This window comes from Lipophrys pholis (assembly GCF_963383615.2).
Source record: "Lipophrys pholis genome assembly, chromosome: 2".
Taxonomy (NCBI): Eukaryota; Metazoa; Chordata; class Actinopteri; order Blenniiformes; family Blenniidae; genus Lipophrys; species Lipophrys pholis.
In genome coordinates, this window is record NC_137636.1 from 13,763,521 (window position 1) to 13,783,983 (window position 20,463).

At 40.3% G+C, this 20,463-nt stretch overlaps 1 protein-coding gene across 4 annotated transcripts; it reads right to left on the bottom strand.

The window, feature by feature from the left end:
* Positions 1-836: 836 nt before the first annotated feature.
* On the bottom strand, positions 837-20,125 carry mrvi1 (murine retrovirus integration site 1 homolog). Of its 4 annotated transcripts, none has more exons than XM_080489228.1 (21): positions 18,223-18,496; positions 13,729-13,923; positions 12,116-12,222; positions 11,969-12,030; positions 11,219-11,392; positions 10,947-11,024; positions 10,795-10,820; positions 10,085-10,141; positions 9,075-9,521; positions 8,886-8,964; positions 8,179-8,299; positions 8,065-8,095; positions 6,756-6,896; positions 6,406-6,537; positions 5,318-5,471; positions 5,169-5,218; positions 4,112-4,246; positions 3,658-3,719; positions 2,481-2,603; positions 2,203-2,331; positions 837-1,306 (listed from the first exon to the last, which is right to left on the bottom strand). In XM_080489228.1, the coding sequence occupies exons 2-21, from the start codon at positions 13,798-13,800 to the stop codon at positions 1,144-1,146; spliced, it is 2,343 nt and encodes a 780-aa protein (XP_080345354.1). In that variant the 5' UTR covers positions 13,801-13,923; positions 18,223-18,496; the 3' UTR covers positions 837-1,143. The 4 variants fall into 4 exon arrangements, with proteins under 4 accessions (XP_080345354.1, XP_080345355.1, XP_080345356.1 ...); XM_080489229.1 differs by lacking the exon at positions 18,223-18,496 and adding an exon at positions 20,077-20,125 and having other exon boundaries at positions 894-1,306; XM_080489230.1 differs by having other exon boundaries at positions 894-1,306; positions 10,947-10,988; positions 18,223-18,385.
* Between the last annotated feature and the right edge of the window lie 338 nt (positions 20,126-20,463).

Genomic DNA, 20,463 nt, shown 5'->3' on the forward strand with positions numbered 1-20,463 from the left:
AGCCATGTGTTTTTGTCAGCAGTGAAGTGTCAGTGAGGTGAGCGGGTATGACATGTGGCAATGTGGCGCCACAGAAAAAGAATATCATACCTTTCTTAAAGATATTTCACTTTTGCTTATATCTATTGGGTTCATATAAAAATGCTACAGTTAAACTATGATCAACTCAACGGTAACCTGAACACAAGCCGACTCAACCAAATTACACCAACATAAACTTAAAACCACAGTCAAGCGAACCCAAAACTAAATATTGCCCTATTTGTTTTGGATGTGATTTATGCTGTATTTTTAAATGATGACAAACTATTTTGAAGCACCTTTTATTTAAAGGTGAAGAGGCAGAGTGTAAATTCCAAAAAAGATCAAGGAACGCAGGCAGGCACGGATGTGCAAAGAAGATAGAGGAGCCTTGTGCCATCTAAACAGTGCTTTCATAGAGGAGGAAAATCTCTCAGTGCTCTGAAGACAGAATCCAAAAAGGAAACACACATGAACTATCAACTGCAAAATATTGCACTTAAGGAAACTACTTTGGAATGTGCTTATATTCTAGTTTTTAAATATCCGGTATAGAATTCAAACAACAAACAAAAACAATATTTAAATAGGAATCTGAAACATGTCAGGGGGGTTTATTAGCAGTTGGTCCTGAGAGATTATACCTTAACATTAGAGTGTAGATAAATATACACCTTTTCTGCTGTAACATTTAATAAACAGTGCCATGATCATTATCTAAAGTACCACAACCAGAATGAATTGTTACATATGCATCTAATTTAATTAAACATATTCATATATATATGTATATATATAAAATATTCAAACTTTATAATTGGTCCCTACACAGTTTATTTCCCACTACTGCACACAAGCCGTCATTTTGTTTCGCCAAACAATATTGAAACTTTATTTTGTTGATCCTGAAACATAATTAATAAAGCCTCCCAAAATGTCTTTGGCCCTTTAGCATCAGGGTCATTTGATTCAAGTGAGTTTTGAGAGTGATGATATGGAAAGTCGACAGAGACGCGGTGTCTGGGATCTCTGTGGGAGTTTTTTTCTTCTTTTTGTGTGATCGTGATACAACACTCAGTCCGAAGATCTCCGTCATGTGTTGCGCACACAGTCCCTCTCTTCTTATGTGTCCTCACGTCGGTTGTAGTAGTCACTGAATAATGTGAAAATGCTGATGACCACGCACATCGCCACAAACAGTGTCAGGGTGATCAGGAGAAGGCGTCGATTCATGGGGATCTTGGGACAATAGCGACCAATGAGAACCAGGACTTCCTCCATCCTCCTGCGAAGACATTAACCCCATGAAGTGCACAGTAAATATCTGAAGTCATGGCTTTAAACAATGCCAAAATAATGAATTACTTAGTTTATGTCATTCATGTAAAGTATGAGGACTGATGTCTCAAAATTACATTACGTTTATAATGTATTTTATTTTTTTAACAGTCTCTCTTTACAGGATTCTTCACATTCATCTAATTACACACACACACTCTCACACACCAATGGCTACCATACAACACAGGGTCAAATGAACACTCTAATTGCCAATCAACTTACTTACAGCCACCTACTGTATAGATCCATGCAGAGACTTGAAACATTTTCTTTGAAATAATGACGATTGGAATTTATCATTCTCGCATGCTTTGACATCCATTAAGCTTTCAAAAAGTTACACAAAGCCAGAAGTAACAAAGCTACACAAATACCTCATGACAAAAGGTAAGAGTTTGTACTTTTAAAAGAAAATTCATATCTATATAACATCATATATTTTTCATTAAGGTTTTAACTATGAAATGTTTACTATAATTTTAATAACACTGTCTTGAAATAATTGAGGATTATTGCAATTAATATCAAGTTAAACAAAGACAAAGTGTTTCAAACAAACAGAACAATTATTTAAAGAGTTGATGACTCCTAGATAAAGAGATCGTTGAGCAAGGTCTCCTCTTATTGCAGATTTTGTGGTTTGAGCCCAAGCTTGTCCTCTGTGTTGAAATCATTTTGCATGTTTCAGTGCTTTAATAATACACCCATCCCAGCCAGCTGAATGAGGGAGAAGACAGATTACATGCTGGAGAAGTCGCCAGTCCATCACAAGGTAAACACTGAGACGGACAACCACACACACACTTTATTTTTCTTTTTAAGGGAGCAGAATCACTTCACCTGCTGCTTTTTAGCCTTTTTCCGCTTTCTTCATCCTTGTTTTTGTTTTCCAGCAATTTCTCTGCAGTGATCTCTTCCTCTTGTTTCTCCTCCTGTTGTGCTTTGCTTTGCTTCAGTCCCTCCTGGTAGCTGCATTCGACAGGTTCACATTTTCCAGCAGTATAATTGGATAGCGTTGTATAAAAGTAACAATTTATGAATAACAATATCATATAATCATAAAGTGTGTTTGTACATTCCAGAGAGAGAGAGAGAGAGAGAGATGGAGACGGCCTCACCCTTTATTGTATGCCTCCTCTTCAATCTTTGACTTGAGCTCAGCTCTGATTTCAGATCTGATCTCCTCCAGGTTTACTGGCGGCTTGGCCGGCTCACTTTCCTGCTCCAGCACACTCTTTCCACTGCATTGTTTCAGATAGGAAAGAACAGTCAGCCTTGGACGGCTCTCCCACTATCACAGCCGGTGTTGTAAAACAGTGTGTAGTTTGATTCCATCCCAACACCATGGCCTTGTTTGTAATGGATGTGCTGCAGTGCTGGCTGGGTGGACTGAGCTGGGTGTATTACCAACAGTATCCCAGACTTGCTGAGCATAAACAGAAAAGAAAAAAGGTGCTTGCACTTTGCACATTTGTTATTGCTATTCTCCTCGAAGAACATTTAGCTTCTCCTGAAGATCAATTTATAACCACAATATGATTGCAGCCTGTTGCCTGGACTGTGTCAAACGCAAATGTTTGGATTATAGCCCAGGATAGAATATCTCAAAGCTAAAGTAGTTCCTGAATATTTTTCGAATGCATCCGAGATTACTTTTACTCTCTTGGGAATCCTCGGCACTGTAAAACACATTCTGAAGGTCACACAAACAAACCAAAGTTCCCTCTGCAGCACAAAACACTTTTGATAAGGAGGATTATAAGGTCAAGCTTTTTCTTGGCCCATTGTCTCAAAGACTGTGAAATGACCTTTAAACCAAGCAATGATATGTGAATGACATGCAACACTGTTTTGCGTGCGTGTGTATTTATTGCTATTGTGGGGACTGGAATCTGTTTACACACTGGCTTTATCCCTGTGAGGGAAAGTATAAGATATAACAGTGTGGTTAGGTTATATCTTTAGGTTAGACGAGCAGCAGTCTTAGCTGAGCTTCACGTAAGCATGGTTTACTTTTGAGCAAACGTGAAAAAAATGTAAGATGACTGTTTTCAACTCTTTTGTTGTCAGGACATTAGAAAAACGGACTTAAAAATAGACTCAGACTGGAGGCCAAGTCAATTCAAGTGTAATGTAAGACAGGGATATATCATATGTCCCTGTGTGTGTGTGTGTGTGTGTGTGTGTGTGTGTGTGTGTGCGTGCGTGCGTGCGTGCGTGCGTGCGTGCGTGCGTGCGTGCGTGCGTGCGTGTGTGTGAGTGTAAGGGAAAACAACATTTGTGCATGAAACTTACCATTCTGCAGCTGGTTGTGCCGGCTCTGTCAAGGTGTTGGGTTTCACATCATTTCCTTCACACTAAACAGAAGAAAATTGAAAATAGCCTTCAAACAACCACTCTTGCTTTTTTTTTTTTTTTTCAGAATCAATATCACTTCTAAAGTTTTTAAGAAACAGAAATACATTATCAGTTGTTGAAATATGATAAATTGGTGTTTGACAGTTCAATGCAAACACTTTCAACACAACTTCATTCTTAATCTATTGTGTGATACAAGCTATTGGAATGAGTGAATGGCAGAAATACATTTTTTATCCACAACACAATAAACCATCCTGTTCTCAAAATGCTGAATATGTTTCCAGCCTGCAGATGAGCTTTAGCTTAGCCCTGAAGTTTGTGTCATTCTAATAGATGCTTATAATGTAAGTGATTTCCCGTCATTCCACAGGAGGACAGGAAGACCCACCAGGACAGGAAGAGCAGCACCAGGTGGAGGTGTTGCAGCGGGGCCCGGTGTGACTGAGGGAGGGGTCTGACCCGGGATGTTCAGGAGGTTGAACTTAGGCACAACTGCGACGCTCACCCGCCGCCGTGGCAAAGCCTACAGAAGAACATTCGGAAATGAGACAGGCAACAGTGACATTCACAACTATGAGGACAGTCTGATCATTGGTGCACAGTAATTCATGTTTATATCAGTTCAACTGTAAACGGTTGAGCAATGTTGGTAAACCAGAGGCCACAGAGGACCTGAATTAATACCTTTGCTGACTGGGTGAAATTGTCAAACAAAATTTTTTTCATTTCAAACATGTTCGGCTGTCGCCATTTAACTGCTACAGTAAAGCCACAATCAGCAAACAGGATGACAGTTGAGGTAATCTGAATCGGAATTTACGTTAATTCAAGGCTGCTATACGCTTCATGAACATGAGACCTTGGAAGAGTTAAAAAGAAATTACTCACAAATTCTTTGGGGAGACTTACCAAAGATATGTATTTCTTGTATCATGCATAATTTGATCTAAGTGCAATTATTTCTGGGGAAAATGGTATTATACCACTTCCCAGTGTGGAAAACTCATCTGAATACAGTCAAACTGGAAGTTTGCCACTTGGATAAGAAGTGAGTCAACATGGCAGCAGTTGTGGTGATTAAATGTACTCACGCTCACATTCATAAGCATAAATCCCAACAGTCACACTCCTCATTGCACTGCAAAACTTGCCGTTTGTCACAAGATTGTTATTTTTCTTTGGTTTTTTGGATTGGAATCTGCCATCAGCAGTGAAACGGCAGTGCTGCTTTCAGCCACATAACTTGTTTGTCATTATCATTTAAACACAGTAAATTGGGAAATGGGACCTTACCAAAAGTTAAACAGTTAGACTTTTTTAATATTAGGATGTACACACACACACACACACACACACACACACACACACACACACACACACACACACACACACACACACACACACACATATATATATATATTAAAAACAAACACTTTAATGCTTACCTTTCCAAGTGTGAGGGACATTGATCTTGATGGCCGTGGAACGCCATCATCTTTAAAGACACATGGAAAAGTGCAGATTCAACATTATGTGAGGTCAAAAGCTTTATCAAAGGTTGGCTGAAACTGTGTGTTCATTTTTGTGGACTTACCTCCAGTGTCTACAGATCCTCCGTAACAACGATTTGAGTTCTGATTAGCAAGCTTCTTAAACTCCATCAGTTCTGCATGGTCCTTCTCGTATGTCCTCTTCAGATTCTCCACGTACTGCATCATGACCTCAGTGGCTTTGTTCATACGTTTCTCCTGTTAGAATAGAAACACACCCGGTCACAACAGGACTACCGTCTACTAACGTGCATCCAATGTACCAGAAATGGTTATTTAAAGCGACATACATCTGTTGTTTCATACAACCTCCCATCTCGTAGTGCACTAGAGTTTGGGCCTATTTATTTTGATCTTTTACTTATTGGTGAATGGCGGAACAATGAGCACTTGTCTTGTCTTTCTTGTCACGCGACCAAGTACCTGCCCGCCTGGTTCATTGCATTTTTTGTCTGTTATGGCATGGGAATCTACAAAACAAATCTATCCATGGCTATGAATGAAGTGGCCTTGAACCCTGAGATATCTTTAAGTGTATGTAGTCAGGTTTTATAAGTGAAAAGAGTTGTGTGGCAGATATACATAATATTACTGATACTGATCCTACATACATCCTTCTAGTATTTCATACGGTTCTTCGTTGTTAGAACAGTTTTATGTGCTGCCGTGTCTGTTGCCTTGGAAATATTTACAAAATAGAGTTTGATGCGAATGTGGCCGCCCTAATTAAATCAGTAATAACTAAAATATAAAAAGAAAAAAAGAAAATTATGCAGGTTATGAACAGATTAGGATGTCTATACAGTACACTGGTAGAAAAGTAATATGCCAAAACTTCTGTAGCTTGAAAGGGTTAATGTTATATTCCTGCAAGAAAAGACAGAAGAGGCACATGATCTAATTCGTTGGTGGAGCGTTATAAAAAGCTGAAGACTCACTTAAAAGTAAAAAGGCATTCCGGCTGGTTATTATCATAGCAACTGCATCAGATCAAATCATTCATTCTTGCAGCTCCAAGACATTTCAAAGAAGAAAGTCTCTCTAAAATGTAAAGAGAACCTGTATGTTTTCACAATGCAGCATCCGTCACAAAGCAGTGCTGCATTTTTCAGCTCTGCACGTGTAAACACACCTGCCGGACAGCCCCGACGATCTCTGCCCTGCTGGAGAGTCGAGTGGCCAGCCTGTGCAGCACAGACACCGTCTCTATGAGGCGCTGGTAGGCTTCCCGCTGCTCTAAGTTCTGCCACTGTGGTGAAGTCATCTACGAGAAGCACAACAACAACTCATAAAGAAACTCAGGAAGATAGAGGAAAACACATTTTCCTTTTGTACCTGGACTGGAACTCCTTGAAAGAAACGGATAAATAATCACTGTGGGATGCTTCCAGGAAGCATTAAACAGATGAACAAGCACTAAAGAGCCAGAGGGACTTAACTTTTGTTCGAATCGAATATTTGCTGTTGTTTTGGAGGACAGACCTTCAGCGCTCCTTTGAACTCTTCGAGCTCTTTCTCAGTGTCTTCCTCAGTCAGGTTCCTCTCGCGTTCCGCCTGCTTCAGTCTCGTCTCCAGAGTGTAGTTGTCATTTCGAAATGCCAGTGACAGCTGAACAAATGCATTCTGCAGAGAGGAAGCGACAGCAATATAACACCGAGACAAAGACATTGAACAACATGTTAAATAAGCCGGGGAGCTGTTAGTGACAGTAATCCCAGAAACCTCTTCTTCACAGCCCCAAAACACATGAGCCAGCGAAATGAGAGTCAGTGGGTTTGTTTGAAGAGTACTGATATGCAGTAAGTTTGAGGGGAGAACCCTGAGACAAGCATGGGGAACAAGTTGAGAGTCTGATGTTTGACCTCCTGATGTTTTGCCACGCTGATCAAAGCCATTCTGCACAGTGTTCCAACATCCAGGGGACTCGACTGAGAGGAAATCTATGACCTCTGACTGTCCTGATCCAGACACATCCCAGAGGGAACAGCAAGAGGGGCTACAGCTGAGCCCGATAGCGTCACAAATGTTTGCATTTTCTCGTCAGGAAATCACTCTTTGGTCTGGTCGTGAACAGGAAAACTGTTCCTGATGACAGAACAGCGCCAAAGCTGGGGGAGGCCATTTTTGACATCTGTGAATATTATGTCCTTTGGTAGCAGAGCAGGTTTTGACATAAAGAAAGTTGGACGAATGAAGAATCCATCTATTTCCAGAGTATGAGTGAGAAAGCACTGGTCAAAGTCAGAGAATCAATGCTGGCAGTTCATTTTATGGCCTGATGTATCATGAGAGATAACTGGCTCATCTTTAAGGAAGAAATTACAAATTCATATTAACGTGATTTCAGATAAACAGAAAGAAACAGAGCTTATTTTTTTTATGTTTGCTATTGAACTTTTTAAGCAGAAACTGTCTATTTTGTTGTCATACATGACCTTTGTGGGTCTCAAGTAAAATACATACTTCAATTAATAAATAAACACTTGCATTTTTGCTGACAATTGTCAAATAATAATCAGCAGTAGATGTGCTGGTCAGCCAGTTATTTTACATCAGGATAGTCGCTTCTCAGTGTTTCAGAGATAACAGGTTTTATAATCAATGGACAAATGTGGTCAGTGTTGTCAATTTTAGCACTTCGCTCTTGACAGAAAAAAAAAACAATAAATAATTTTCTCTTTGCATCAACAAAGTCACAATAATATCACTCTTTACTATGAATGGGAATAAGTTGTGTTGAGTACTTAAATGACAGAAAGTTATTTGATCGTCTGCAAAGTCCGATACTGACCTCAACTTCCTTTTCAGTGAGGGGCGGCGCACTGGAATGGAATTAGATAACAATTGTTAGTGAAGTAAGGAGAAAAAGAGGAAATGTCAGCTCAAACAGAAGTTTGTCACATACCAGCCTGGTAGACCCCGATGAAGCTTGAGCTTTCTCAGCATCACGTCCGAAATATTCGGCATGGCATCAGACTTCTCCTTTGGCTCGCCGCTGCTGGCTGAGTTTGTAGAAGATGCAGAACCTTCAGATACAATAAAGAAGAAATTTGTAGTTCATTTAAATTTCTTGCAAAACAGGGTCACTTTTATTTACATATATATTGGGCCTCACGCAGCTTAATCTATCACCTTGATTAATCTGATTAAAAGTGATATATATATATATATATATATATATATATATATATATATATATACACACACACACACACACACACACACACACACACACACACACACACATTCAAAGCTCATAAATTAACAGAACGAGTTTCTCTTTTCAGCAGTTGTTGTTTTTTTCAGTCTTTCAGAGAAGTAACCACAGCAACTAAAATCTAGAAGTGCAAAGTACTAAACTAAATCACATGAACGTTTGAACAATTCTGCCATCTGCTGATGGAAACTGAAAACAGCATTGCTCTGATGTTATGAGATTGCCAGTAAAGCGGTGGCACAGAGGAAAACAAAACCTACAACAAATCACGATCATAATCATTATGGGACAGGAACAGATGTTCCCTGAGATTCAGGAAGTGGACGCCCTTGTCGACAGTCCCAAATGTACCGTTCTAAGTTCTCTGTGTCTTACTTGACAAAGAGGGCCGTTACCTTTATCCTGTTCAGACGATTCATTCAAGTCTGGTAACTTAGAGCCCACAATGCTGTTGGTACGCAGCAGCTTGTGTTCCTGCACTCAACACAAACAACAACAACAAAACGTATTTTACTTATGTTTGAACTTCACAAAAATAATTTAAAAAATGACCAGAAAATGATTTTGTTGAAAGAACGTTTTACCTCTCTGAGTTTAGAAAGTTTGGGAACACCCCCTGGCAGCATGGAAAGGTCCTTGTACACTGAGGATTTGAAGACATTATCCCTGGTTTTGTCTGAGAAAGGGTCCTCGGATGTAGTTGGGAGACTCGGGGCTCCATTTCTAGAATTAATGCTGCCTACAGTGTCCCAGGAAACAGCTCTCATTAGTGGAGGGAACGCTCCAATCGTCTTGATTTCTGCAGTGCAAGGGGCCTGTTGAGTTGGGGGTCGAGGGACAGGCTTAGCCACCCCTGTGGCAGGGGCCTGGTTTGGGCTTCGACTTGATCCTTCGTCTGCTTTAATGACTGCTTGAGGACTTTTCGATGCACCCAGCTCACAGTTCTCTTTCTGAAGAGCGAAACGGGGCGTCAGTGTCCCAGAAGACACTTTCCTTTTGTCGGCAGGTTTCCAGTCCACCAGCAGCCTGCCCTGAAGTCAGGAACACAACAACAATTATTACATGAAGCATTATTGCTTTTTTAATATGTGATACAACCTTGCACAATAGCTGCCATCTATAAACAAGAACTATTGTGATTTCAGGTAGGTTTTCCACCACTAAATCGTGGCCTTTTTTATGTCATTCCTGTCACTAAAAACTTTGACTTTGAAGCCAATTCTTTTTAAACCACAATTTTAAGTGACTTTATGTGATTTAACGTTATTGGCAAATACAACCGACAAGAATAAAGTCCTTTAACGGTGTCTCATACAGATATTGTGTTTAATGGGGGGAGAGTTTGTGTATTTTAAATAATTGTAAGGTCCGTGTTTACTTTGTGTCCATTATTGCAATTGCAAGATATTGGCTTCCTTGATCAGTATATTTAGAATCATATATATGACCTGCTAAGTAAAAAAACAAAAAAACAAACACGACCTTCTAGTTAGTTCACTTCTTAGTTCAGATCTGCTCCATCAGATGCACCTTCGACAATAGAAAGGCTGTCAAATCTGTCTTAACAAACAATGAGTGAGCCTGTTTATCTGACCTCTTGATCGTGGCTCATCATATCCGACTGCTCTCTCATTGCAGGAACCTCCAGATGCTACAAGAGAAGATAACGTTTTGAGTAAATAGGCAATAAGTGGATTCATAATGACTGAGCCCTTGATTTCATTAGAATTAGGCTGATTTATTACAAATTAATGTGAGTTGCTGAATGAGGCACAATGTGACATGTGAATGAAAATGTCTCACATTAGGCAATTCAAACAGAACAAGCAATTCATTCAGGGGTCTCACACTCAACAGAGCTGGGGGGACCATTGTCTCGTTGGAAGGCCACTTCAGTGATCGAACAGCTCAAAAAAAACACATATATATTTTTATTGTTATGTATTATTATATGTTTTATTTAAAAAATAGATACTATTCAATGATAAAAACAAAAAAAAACTCCAAACAGCAAATACTAATCTTTCAGCACTTTTTTAAATGCCAATTTGATGCCTTAAACTGAACTAAAAAACAAATAATGAACAGATCAGCACTTGTATTTTCCTCATCAGAGAAAAATATGAGCATCGGGCCATAAGTGGGAGCCACTTCCTGCCCATGAGCTGGGATTTTGAGGCCCATGATTTATGTAAACTACAGAAATTTATGAATGAAATGTGAAAAATGGGTATTAAAAAATGCCTTCATTACACTTGATTGGAATGAGAGTGACGACAGTTTCACAGTAACAACATGTTTTACCTGACCAACAGGTGAGGAGCTTCCATCTGTAGGGGAATAAAAGCAAAAGAAAGAATGGCTCAATTCAAGATTCTTTGGCTGTCAAAAATCAATACATTTAGGAATTTATTTTTTTTTAATTCTTCAATAGAGGTCAGTAAGAAGAACTACACCTGTCTGGGGAGCTGCAGAGAGGGAGCTGTTTCTCGATGGACCTGGGGAGGATGACGGTGTTGGAGTAGGAGAAAGACCTTAAAAAATTGCATTTATGATTAAAGCCTTTTCAATTAATTTCAAGTAGCCACCCCAAAATACATTGAGTACTACAGAGCTTCATGCGTTAACATCTATTTTTAAATCTCATCACCTCACTGAAATGAAACCTCACAATAGTCCAGCTTCAGAAATAGTGTGCGATGTATCACTGTGTGTTTGTGCGCGCTACCTGTGGGCGAGTCGGTGAGACTGCTGGTGGATCGGCGGCCGCGACGCGTCAGGAAACGATCACTGACCATCTTGGCCTGTTCAAGCAGCTCCAGGTTCTTCTGTCGATCCTCCTCGGAGAGCTGCATCTCTGGCAGCGGATCTTTCACCAGGTCAATCACATGACCTGAGCCATCTGAGAATGATAACGCACACGTGCACATAGTCTCTTTATTCACTTTTGTTCTGACTTTTTTTGGGGGGGGGACAAAATAAAATACATTCAAGCGCAAGCCAACAGATGCGATTGCATCTTAAGAGAATCTCGGCAGGATTTCTGGCATAAGGTGACAGATGTTTACCAACTCAGAGATTTTTTTAAATCCTCCTCTGTCCCACACAAAAGGCAAACAAGCTCAACGTCAAAATCTTTCAAAAGCAGCAAAGGTTATTTCAGGCATGGGGGGACACTGACATATGTATCCATAAGATTGCAGATAGCCAAATATAATCTAGATGTCTATAATGATCTCAAGTACACCACATGAGCAAAGCATTTAGGTTTTTTGCATACTTGTATTCTATTAGCATTGGAAATGGTTCTATTCCAGACAAAAGAAACTGTTCAGAAAAAAGTGACTTCAACTTGGTGAAGGGGTTAAGTGCATGTTGTCATTGATAACATCTGCACAGTTCTCACAGTGTTGTGTTTATTTTTAAGTAATTACACTCACAGTGTGTTTGTGTGTTTGTGTGCAGCGGATTGACCCACCCACTGTGGTGATGGGTCCTCCAGAGGACTTTCTGGCCAGGCGAGATCGGGGACTGTGTGGCCTGGGTGAGAAAACGGTTATGATTGGAAACAGTGAAAGCACATTAGAAAGGACTTCAGGGTTTGAGATGACAGGAAAGTAAGTACCTGGTCTGTTCCAACGGACGTCCATCGTGTTGGACAATCGTGGCCTGCTGAGGGTAGACGATGGTGGGCGCTGTCATGACAACAGCTCGTATTTCACCAGGTGTGGACTGAGAACAACAACAACAACAAAAAAACACACCAAAAAATTGAACGTTTGAACTAAAACGAGATAAGAAACCTGCTAGTAATTTGTGGTCATATGTAGCAGCCAGTTTCCCGTGTCTGTTCAAGAGGATTTCACATGAGAAGATTTTGTTGTGAACAGCTGTTGAGATCCATAAACAAGGAATCATTATGGGAGGAAAGGATGTTTGTGGCTTTTACTTTCAAAGTTGAGTAGTTCCATAGAAGAAGGTCTGCAAAAGTCAGAACAGATGCTCCTTGTGATTTTAATTTGCTTACAGTTCTAAAAATGTGCATTTTAATAATCATATTATTACCACACACAAACGACAAATAATAGGCGTTTCAAAACAGCACATTCCTAAAAACCTTGTTTAAAAAACTGAAGATGACATTCAGTCAGTTTACAACGGCTATCAGGCTGTCAACGGTTAAACCGACCAACATTATACTGTGAGGGCTCAAAAAAAACTTCAGAAAATAGTGTCTTTGAAGCTGCTGTGATAAAGGTAGATAACTTTTTAATTGTGTTGGAATATGGCCGGAAGATTAGATTACACAGCTTCATTAAATTCTGCTGAGATGTTTTATCTCGTCTGAGTGTTTATGAGCAACAGATGACAATGTTGTTAAGCTTTCAGACGGTCGAGTGATGAACACGTTGTCTGTGGGATATTTCAGTGACATAAAATGTTTTGTTCACCCTTTATTTCAATTAAAGTTTGAAACATGTTTTAGGGACAGTGGTGCCAGTGTTCCTCACTTTCATGTGGATTTTTTCTACTCAAACTAACGTAACTTAAACTTCTTCTGTGAAACACTTTGGAAACATTTCATGTTTGAGTAATTGTTCAGTGAACAAAGCAAACGGCTCGAACAAAACTTACATTGGCTATATTGCAGAAGGATTGGACATTCATTATTCAGCTCATAGAAGTTTAAGTTTTGAAACTTTAGTCAAAGGCAAAACCATCAACATAGACTACTGAGTGAAAAAAAGGAGGTCAGTTTTGTAACTATTTCTTAGCTTTCATACAAAATTACCTTTACTTCTGACAATAAGTTTAGACCCAAACATTCCTCCAAATTTGCCTCAAAGGATTTAAGCAGACATTTTATACAAACAAGATATTCATCAGACAACAGAAGAGTCTCTGTGGAAAAACCAAGGAGCTGCATTCAGTGCACTTTTTAAAGGACCGCAGGTGGGATTCTTTACAAAACTGTCGTAAAAAGTCCTTTAAAGTTCAAAGAGTTTGACAAAAATGTAAAGATGCAACATGGTATAAGACATTTTTGTTCCCCTTATGTAGCTTGGTGGTGTGTAGAGGAGCACATTTGTATGACAAGACTATGAAAAATTCTAAAAACTGTGTCTGTGAAGAAAAGAACATTTATCATTTCAAAGCTCTTCCAATAACCAGATGAGTCGTAGATTTGGGTGTTTCAGCTAAAATCTTCCTATACAAAGTGACAGTGTGGGCACTGACCGTGCTGGGAGAGCTGGAGGAACTGTAGAGCTCCTCGGGAGAGTCCTCCTCTTCCTCGGGCAGCGTGGGCATAGTGGGGAGCAGAGGCGGGCGGGAGCGGGTGTGGGGGAAAATGAACGGGACGTCGCAGGTCTTATTAGAGTGACTCTCACTCTGTTCAGGAGGTGATTCTTGCAGGTTCTCCTCTTTCTCAAGCTGCGAGATTACAAACACATACTGTACATCAGTTTTAAGGGTGATTAGAAACAGGCGTTTGATAATTGAAGGAAACTCTACGCAACATGCAAGAGAAATTGAACTGAGATTCTCGCTGGGTCAGGAGAAAGGCCCATCTGACTAACCACAGCTATAAAGGGACAGACCAAAACTAACAAACCACCACATCGTGAACAAATCCAAAAATAGCTTAATTCTCCACTGACATAAAAGTGCAATAGAAGCAACATTATCCAAGAGTCACTCATCTGGAATGAAGCCTCCCTATGAGCTTCTGAACCGTCCTATGAATCGGCTTTGAAGTCTCACATGAGAAAAGATACATTCATTTTGACTTACAAGCAAACTCATTGGTGTTTACTGTTGGGCCACTATCCACTGATGGTTCAACAACTACTTTTAAACAAAGAACTTTTATTTTTGAATGACTGAGGACATGAAATGAGCATGAAATCCATGTTATGGTATCTTATGGAGAATTCTGAAGAGCTTTTTTGTTGGCATTGATCACATGTAACTTCAGCACGGGACATGCTGTGGCTTCTTGAAAAAGACTGGCAACACCATTCAAATCCAGTTTCTTCAAATACATTTCATTTATATAGTGTTGCTGCTTCAGTCTCTGCTTTAAAATGACCCATCTCATTCATCCACATATCCACTAGCCTTTGCTGAGGGCTGCCAGGCACGGTGCTTGCAAGGACACTTCCACGATGTAATTATGCAATTGTTCAACTCCACGCTACACCAGCTCAGTCAAAGTTGACATAACCTAACCACTAAAATCAAGTAAAAAAAACACATGATTTCTGAGGAATATAATGCAGAGTAGCACAGTGGTGGTACTTCAGGGAGTGTCCACCCTGACTACGCGAGACCTGGGCTCAGCTGGCTCTGGCTGTCCGTACCCGGTTAGGGCAGCGTACCATTGCCTTGTGGCTGGCCATTGGTTTGGGACAGGCTAAACAAGTAAACCCTGACAGAAAATATTGCGTGGAGTCCCGAAGGCAATTGGTAGAACACTGGGACACCTTCTGGCAGCTCCTGCAGCTGTACTGACGCCAACTGTATCGGCTCGTCTTTCTCCAAAACCTTCACCCAGGCCTGCACCCTGGAGAGGTCACTACAAACTAATCCATCCCGCAAATGCCATAGTCTTCCGAAACTGATGGATGCAAACAAAAATCCATCCAATGAATATTAAAATAAGGATTAAAGGATGCACATTAGTGAGAAATATTAAACGTGAACATAATTCTAGTTTAAGATAAAACACCATATTGTGTCTATAATTCAAAACAATAAATTTACTTTGCTTGAATTCATAGGGAAATGGTAGAGACAGTGGCATCCAGCTGAGACTCAAGAATGCCAAGAGTAATCAAAAATGCAAATAAATACATCTCATGACCAGGCTTACAAAGTCCAAGTTTCATTTGCGTTTCTTCCCACAGTGCGACCATCATCAGACAGTTAGTTGTTTTGAAAACAAACAGTGACCAGGATGCACTGCGTCGTTATGAAACTCGGCCGCACTCAGTGCAACATGCTCTCACAGGCTGACTGAGGCAGCGAGCTCCTGAGGGACGGCGTAAAACAAACACACGGGCTTGTAGTTGACTGATGAAAAAAGTGGGCGCATGCTGTGGAAGATTACTGAGAAGAGAAAGCCTTACTGGTCAGTCCACATGTGTACACCCCTGAAGCTGATGGACAGCGAACGTATTTACTGCAGAGGAGAGTGCCAGCGTTATCATGTCATTAAAGCAGAGATGATTAAAGTGAATGAAGATGATAAAAGACAATGAAATGAATCAGCCTTTTTTCAGAATATGAAAAAATGGAATTGTTGTACACAACAAGATTACACTCGTGAAAAACATCTTCTCTCTGGGAGCACTCAGCTAAAAAAATATTTTCTTGATATTACTATATTTCGACTTCACACATATTGTAAATATCAGCGCTCATGTGATGATCTATGCCAGATGTACAATAATTAACATATTTTCCCCTATGTACTATGTACTATGTACATTGAACTCTTAAGAAGACTTAATGTACTGTAACTTGACCTTTTGTGAATGTATAGTTGTAATCAGCCTGCCACAGTATTTTTGAACCTTGAAGGCATATGTTCCTGTGGGACATGTTTCAAGCACAGTTGTGCTTTGTTGAGCATGGATTATAGGAGTGAGATTTGTTTCAGTGTGATTAGCTGAATGGTCAGATGCACGCAGATGTGACAGGGCTGTGAGTGTGAGCCGGGGCTGCTGGTGTGGTGCTTTGAATCCACGCTGTGCTGATGCCACAAAGGCCTGAGTGCCTGCGTGATACTATCAAAGATATAGAGTGAATACATTTGACTTTGGGGCAACACTAGGCTTGATGTTTTGGTTATAATGGAGGTATGATCATTTTTAATCTCTGGTTTGATAATCCCACATGCACCCAGTAATTCTGATATCAGAGGTCTGCAAACAAGGAGCTGCAAACTTTCTATCAAACAAAATGTGATCTACACAAAACATTGTTTCATGTTCAGCAAAAATAGAAGGACTTACATATGCATGACCACCACAGGTGTTCTTACTGTCAGTGCATGTTGTCTGATTCAGCAGCTGATGAATACGGTGTGGAGAAGAGTGAAAGGTGATGAATTACTGGTTTATTTTCAGACGTTGGGCATGTGGTGTACATTGAACAAAACCTCCAGGAATAGGAGGCTAAAATATGCGGAGCCCTGTTTAATGTCATCACCAACATGACAAGTTCTTGGGAACATATAGGGACAGAAAGGCTGTGAGTCAGTAGGGAGGAAATGGGTTGTTTAACAGTCTCTGGGTAAGCTGCGGGGATATTTCCTGGCTACAGAAATAGTGCCATACAGGAATAAATTCACTTCTCCTTCTCAGTGTGCAGGTGCTTTAAAGCTTGGAAAGGTAGTTTAACCAGCCTTGTCGGCCAGACAGGATGCTGATTGTCTCCGAGGCTGATGAGAGCCAGAACATGTTTCATCTCATTATAAACTGACTTCACAGTTCACGTCTTTGTTATTACGTGTTCGATTTACATGAGAACAAATCAGCACAAGGGTTTCATTTTTAAATATGAGAATGAGTCACTGACTATTTCAAACTAATTGCCCCTGAAGTTCCATGTACGCATTCTTCGTGACTGTATCCACTTATGAAATTCAAGTTTTTAAAACTGCTTTTTGAAAAACATCTGTCATCAAAAGCACCAGCTGCCTTTTCTCCAAATATATGAATGAGGAGGGAAATGTAAACTAAGACAAACGGCATAGAAATCATTTAATGAGCAGTGTCTATTGTTGCATCAATGAAATGTGTATGCAGCCTTGTTCATTTTCATGTAATCAAATTGTGGATGCAACTCAACAAGTTTCTTTCTCAAGACAAACCGCTGCTTTCAATAGACCTGGACGGCTGACAGATGCAGCAAAAGTTTGTGGTACTTGAAAATAATTGAGCCCAAACATAGAGGCAGAGGTGCACTGCAGGAGGCTCGGCAGAGCACAGTGTTTCCCCAGCAGACTCAGATAAATATTGCAGAGTAATTGAATCACTCAGATGATTTCCTGTGGGGGAAAGAGTACAGAGCATACAAGCTCGAGTGCAGATAACCCTGTGCACACAACTCCTTTCTTCTTATTACACAACGAGGAAGACAGAAAACTTATTTGTTCCTCATAACCACCAGAGTCAGAATTAACTTCTCACTGCAGCTCGGATAGACCGTCTCTTTCCTCTGAGGGAGACGAAGGGACCGGCACCCTCCTCCTCCTCTTCTCTGTTACATAAGCCTACTCCCTCTTGCCAGATTTGTTTAAAATTTGGTTGTGTGAAGTGCAGAGTACACGGCCAGCAGAGGAAGTGGTTACCACAGAGGCACAATCTGAGATAACAGAGAAGAGGAAGTGTGAGAAAGAAAAAGAATGGACAGACAGGCTGATGCACAGACAACTGAAGAAGCTGATTAATTCATTAGACTTCACAAATGCACGATCGCAGTAAGAAAGATTACACATAAGTTTCACTTCCACGAAACTTCAGACTATAAGAGCTCTCCCTGCAGTTAAAAGTCAAACTGATAACGGTCTATAAAGCTTCCAGAAATAGTTTGACGGTGCTGTGAAGACCCTTTACAGAGAGCACTGACAGAGCTGCAGGTTTCCACATAAACCATCACCCACTAAGACCCCACAGCCCCATGCAGCCGATCTGAACCTGTCCACAGAGAGCATGCACACATTACCTGAGTCTGCCGCTACAGTGCTGCATAGAAACTCACACACACGGCCGCTGATCTCCCCAGCTCACACCGACTTCCCAGTCTAACTGTCACTTCTGCCTTTTCCCTTAGAAAACTCCTCTATCCTCAGGGCTTCTCCTTCCTTCTCCCGTCCCCTCTGTTCCCTGTCTTTTTTCAGCAGCAGCCTCTTTCACTCCTGGGAGCTTTGACCATTTAAGGAGAAGGGCTCGGTGAGCCTCTTTGGGCTGCTGTGGACTCTGTCTCCGTGTGTATGTGTGTGTGTGTGTGTGTGTGTGTGTGTGTGTGTGTGTGTGTGTGTGTGTGTGTGTGTGTGTGTGTGTGTGTGTGTGTGTGTGTGTGTGTGTGTGTGTGTGTGTGTGTGTGTGTGTGTGTGTGTGTGTGTGTGTTCTTGTGCTGCTGCTCCTCTGATCATCTTTCAACTAAACCGTGAACAAGTTTTTTAAAAAGCAGCTTGTTTTTTTCTCAATGGTTTGTTTGGTTTTTCTCTGCATGGTGTGGGAGACCTTTTTTTGTGTGTGTTTTGTCGGAGTTCATGTTTGTGAAAGTCCAACAGAGAGATTGTGTTCGTCTGATCTGTGTTTACTCTGCTGGCCTCGAGGAATCCATGCATCCACTTCTGAGCTCTTAAGGTTCATTATTGTTTGGATGATTGCTTTTAGGCTCTTTAGTAAAGAGTTTGCTATTCAAGTGAAGCAATCATCCTGCATTTTGTGGGAGAAGAGAAAGAGCACGACAGTCACGTTGTTTGGAGGAACACAGCTGATGATCATGGTGAATTTTAGCATCATAATTTCAATTAATGTGAGCTGATAGTCTGAAGCACTGTGTGTGTGTGTGTGTGTGTGTGTGTGTGTGTGAAGGAAACGGCTGATCAAAGAGAATTTTATGACAAAAAGGCATATGTTACTTGCTCTACAATTTTGTATTTATTCTATTTTTTTTTTACCCGAAACAGGTGGTCATAGAAGTATACAGATACTTTAACAAAGTTAAAGAACCACTGGTCTACAAATTGGAAAAGAAAAATAAATTTTATGCAGTAAAGACATAATTTGTTCTGTCTTTGAATGAAATGATAGTTTTATAGAGGCTGAGGCTTAAGTCCCAGAGGGACATGGTCTGAGGGGTCCTGAGAGAGTTATTGCTCAGGAAAACCAAATAAAACAAAACAAGGTTCATGGGTTCAATTTCTCCTCAATCCAGTTTGATTTGCTGTGAATTATTAGATAACTCCACTCAGACAGTTAAAAACACGAGATGATGAGAGAGAAAAAAATATAAACTTTAATAACGAGTTGTGGAAAGATTTATATAAAAAAAAAAAAGGGAGCTGCTAAATAAACACTTCTCCACTCTTATTAGTAATGGTAGTATCATTTGTAAACAGTTCTAATCAGAAAATGGCAACACTTTAGTAGTTTATGAAGCACAATTATATTGAATAATATTATATATATATATATATATAGCCTATATTACATCCATAGTAGAAAAAAACATTCAAAAGATTCTTCTTATAACAATGACATCACAGTGTTTTAAAATATGACATATATGTTTGTACTGTATAATATACTCTCAATGCTTGGTGATATTAGATCATATTGGATTAGATATGTACATTTTATGCTCTAAAATGCTCTGAAGTGGAATTGATATAAAGCAAAAACACTGGCCAAATAAACAAAGTTTGAAATAGTATTAAAGAACATGATTTATCACCCACGAGCATCAAAAGTCGCTTTATACCCACAAACATTGCCAACACGTTCAGTCTCCACTTCAGACTTGAAGACATAGTGTATTTTAGTGTAACAAAGCTGGATGGAGTCCTACCTTGCTGCAGCTGCTCTGTGCTGAACCTGCTGGAGCCAGAGAAAACAGAGTCAGTGAAAACAGTTGGTTTGCATTTAACAGGAAAGTCTGTGCAATGCAAATTAAATAGGACAATCATAGAGCAGTGTGTGTGTGTGTGTGTGTGGGGGGGGGGGGGGGGGGTCTGACAAATACAGATCAAAGACAAGCATGGAAGACAGCCTCCATGAGAAATAGTGTGACCCTTGTTTCAGGAAGTAGCCCACCCATCCCATCTCTATAACCAGGGGCAACAATAACCTGGCAACCATTTTGAGTACACAAGGTGCTTGATCCTCGAGTTGAAAGCTCCTGTCGTCTGCTTCAGAGGCTGACGGGGGGGGGGAGGAAAGGTTTGTAATACTGTGG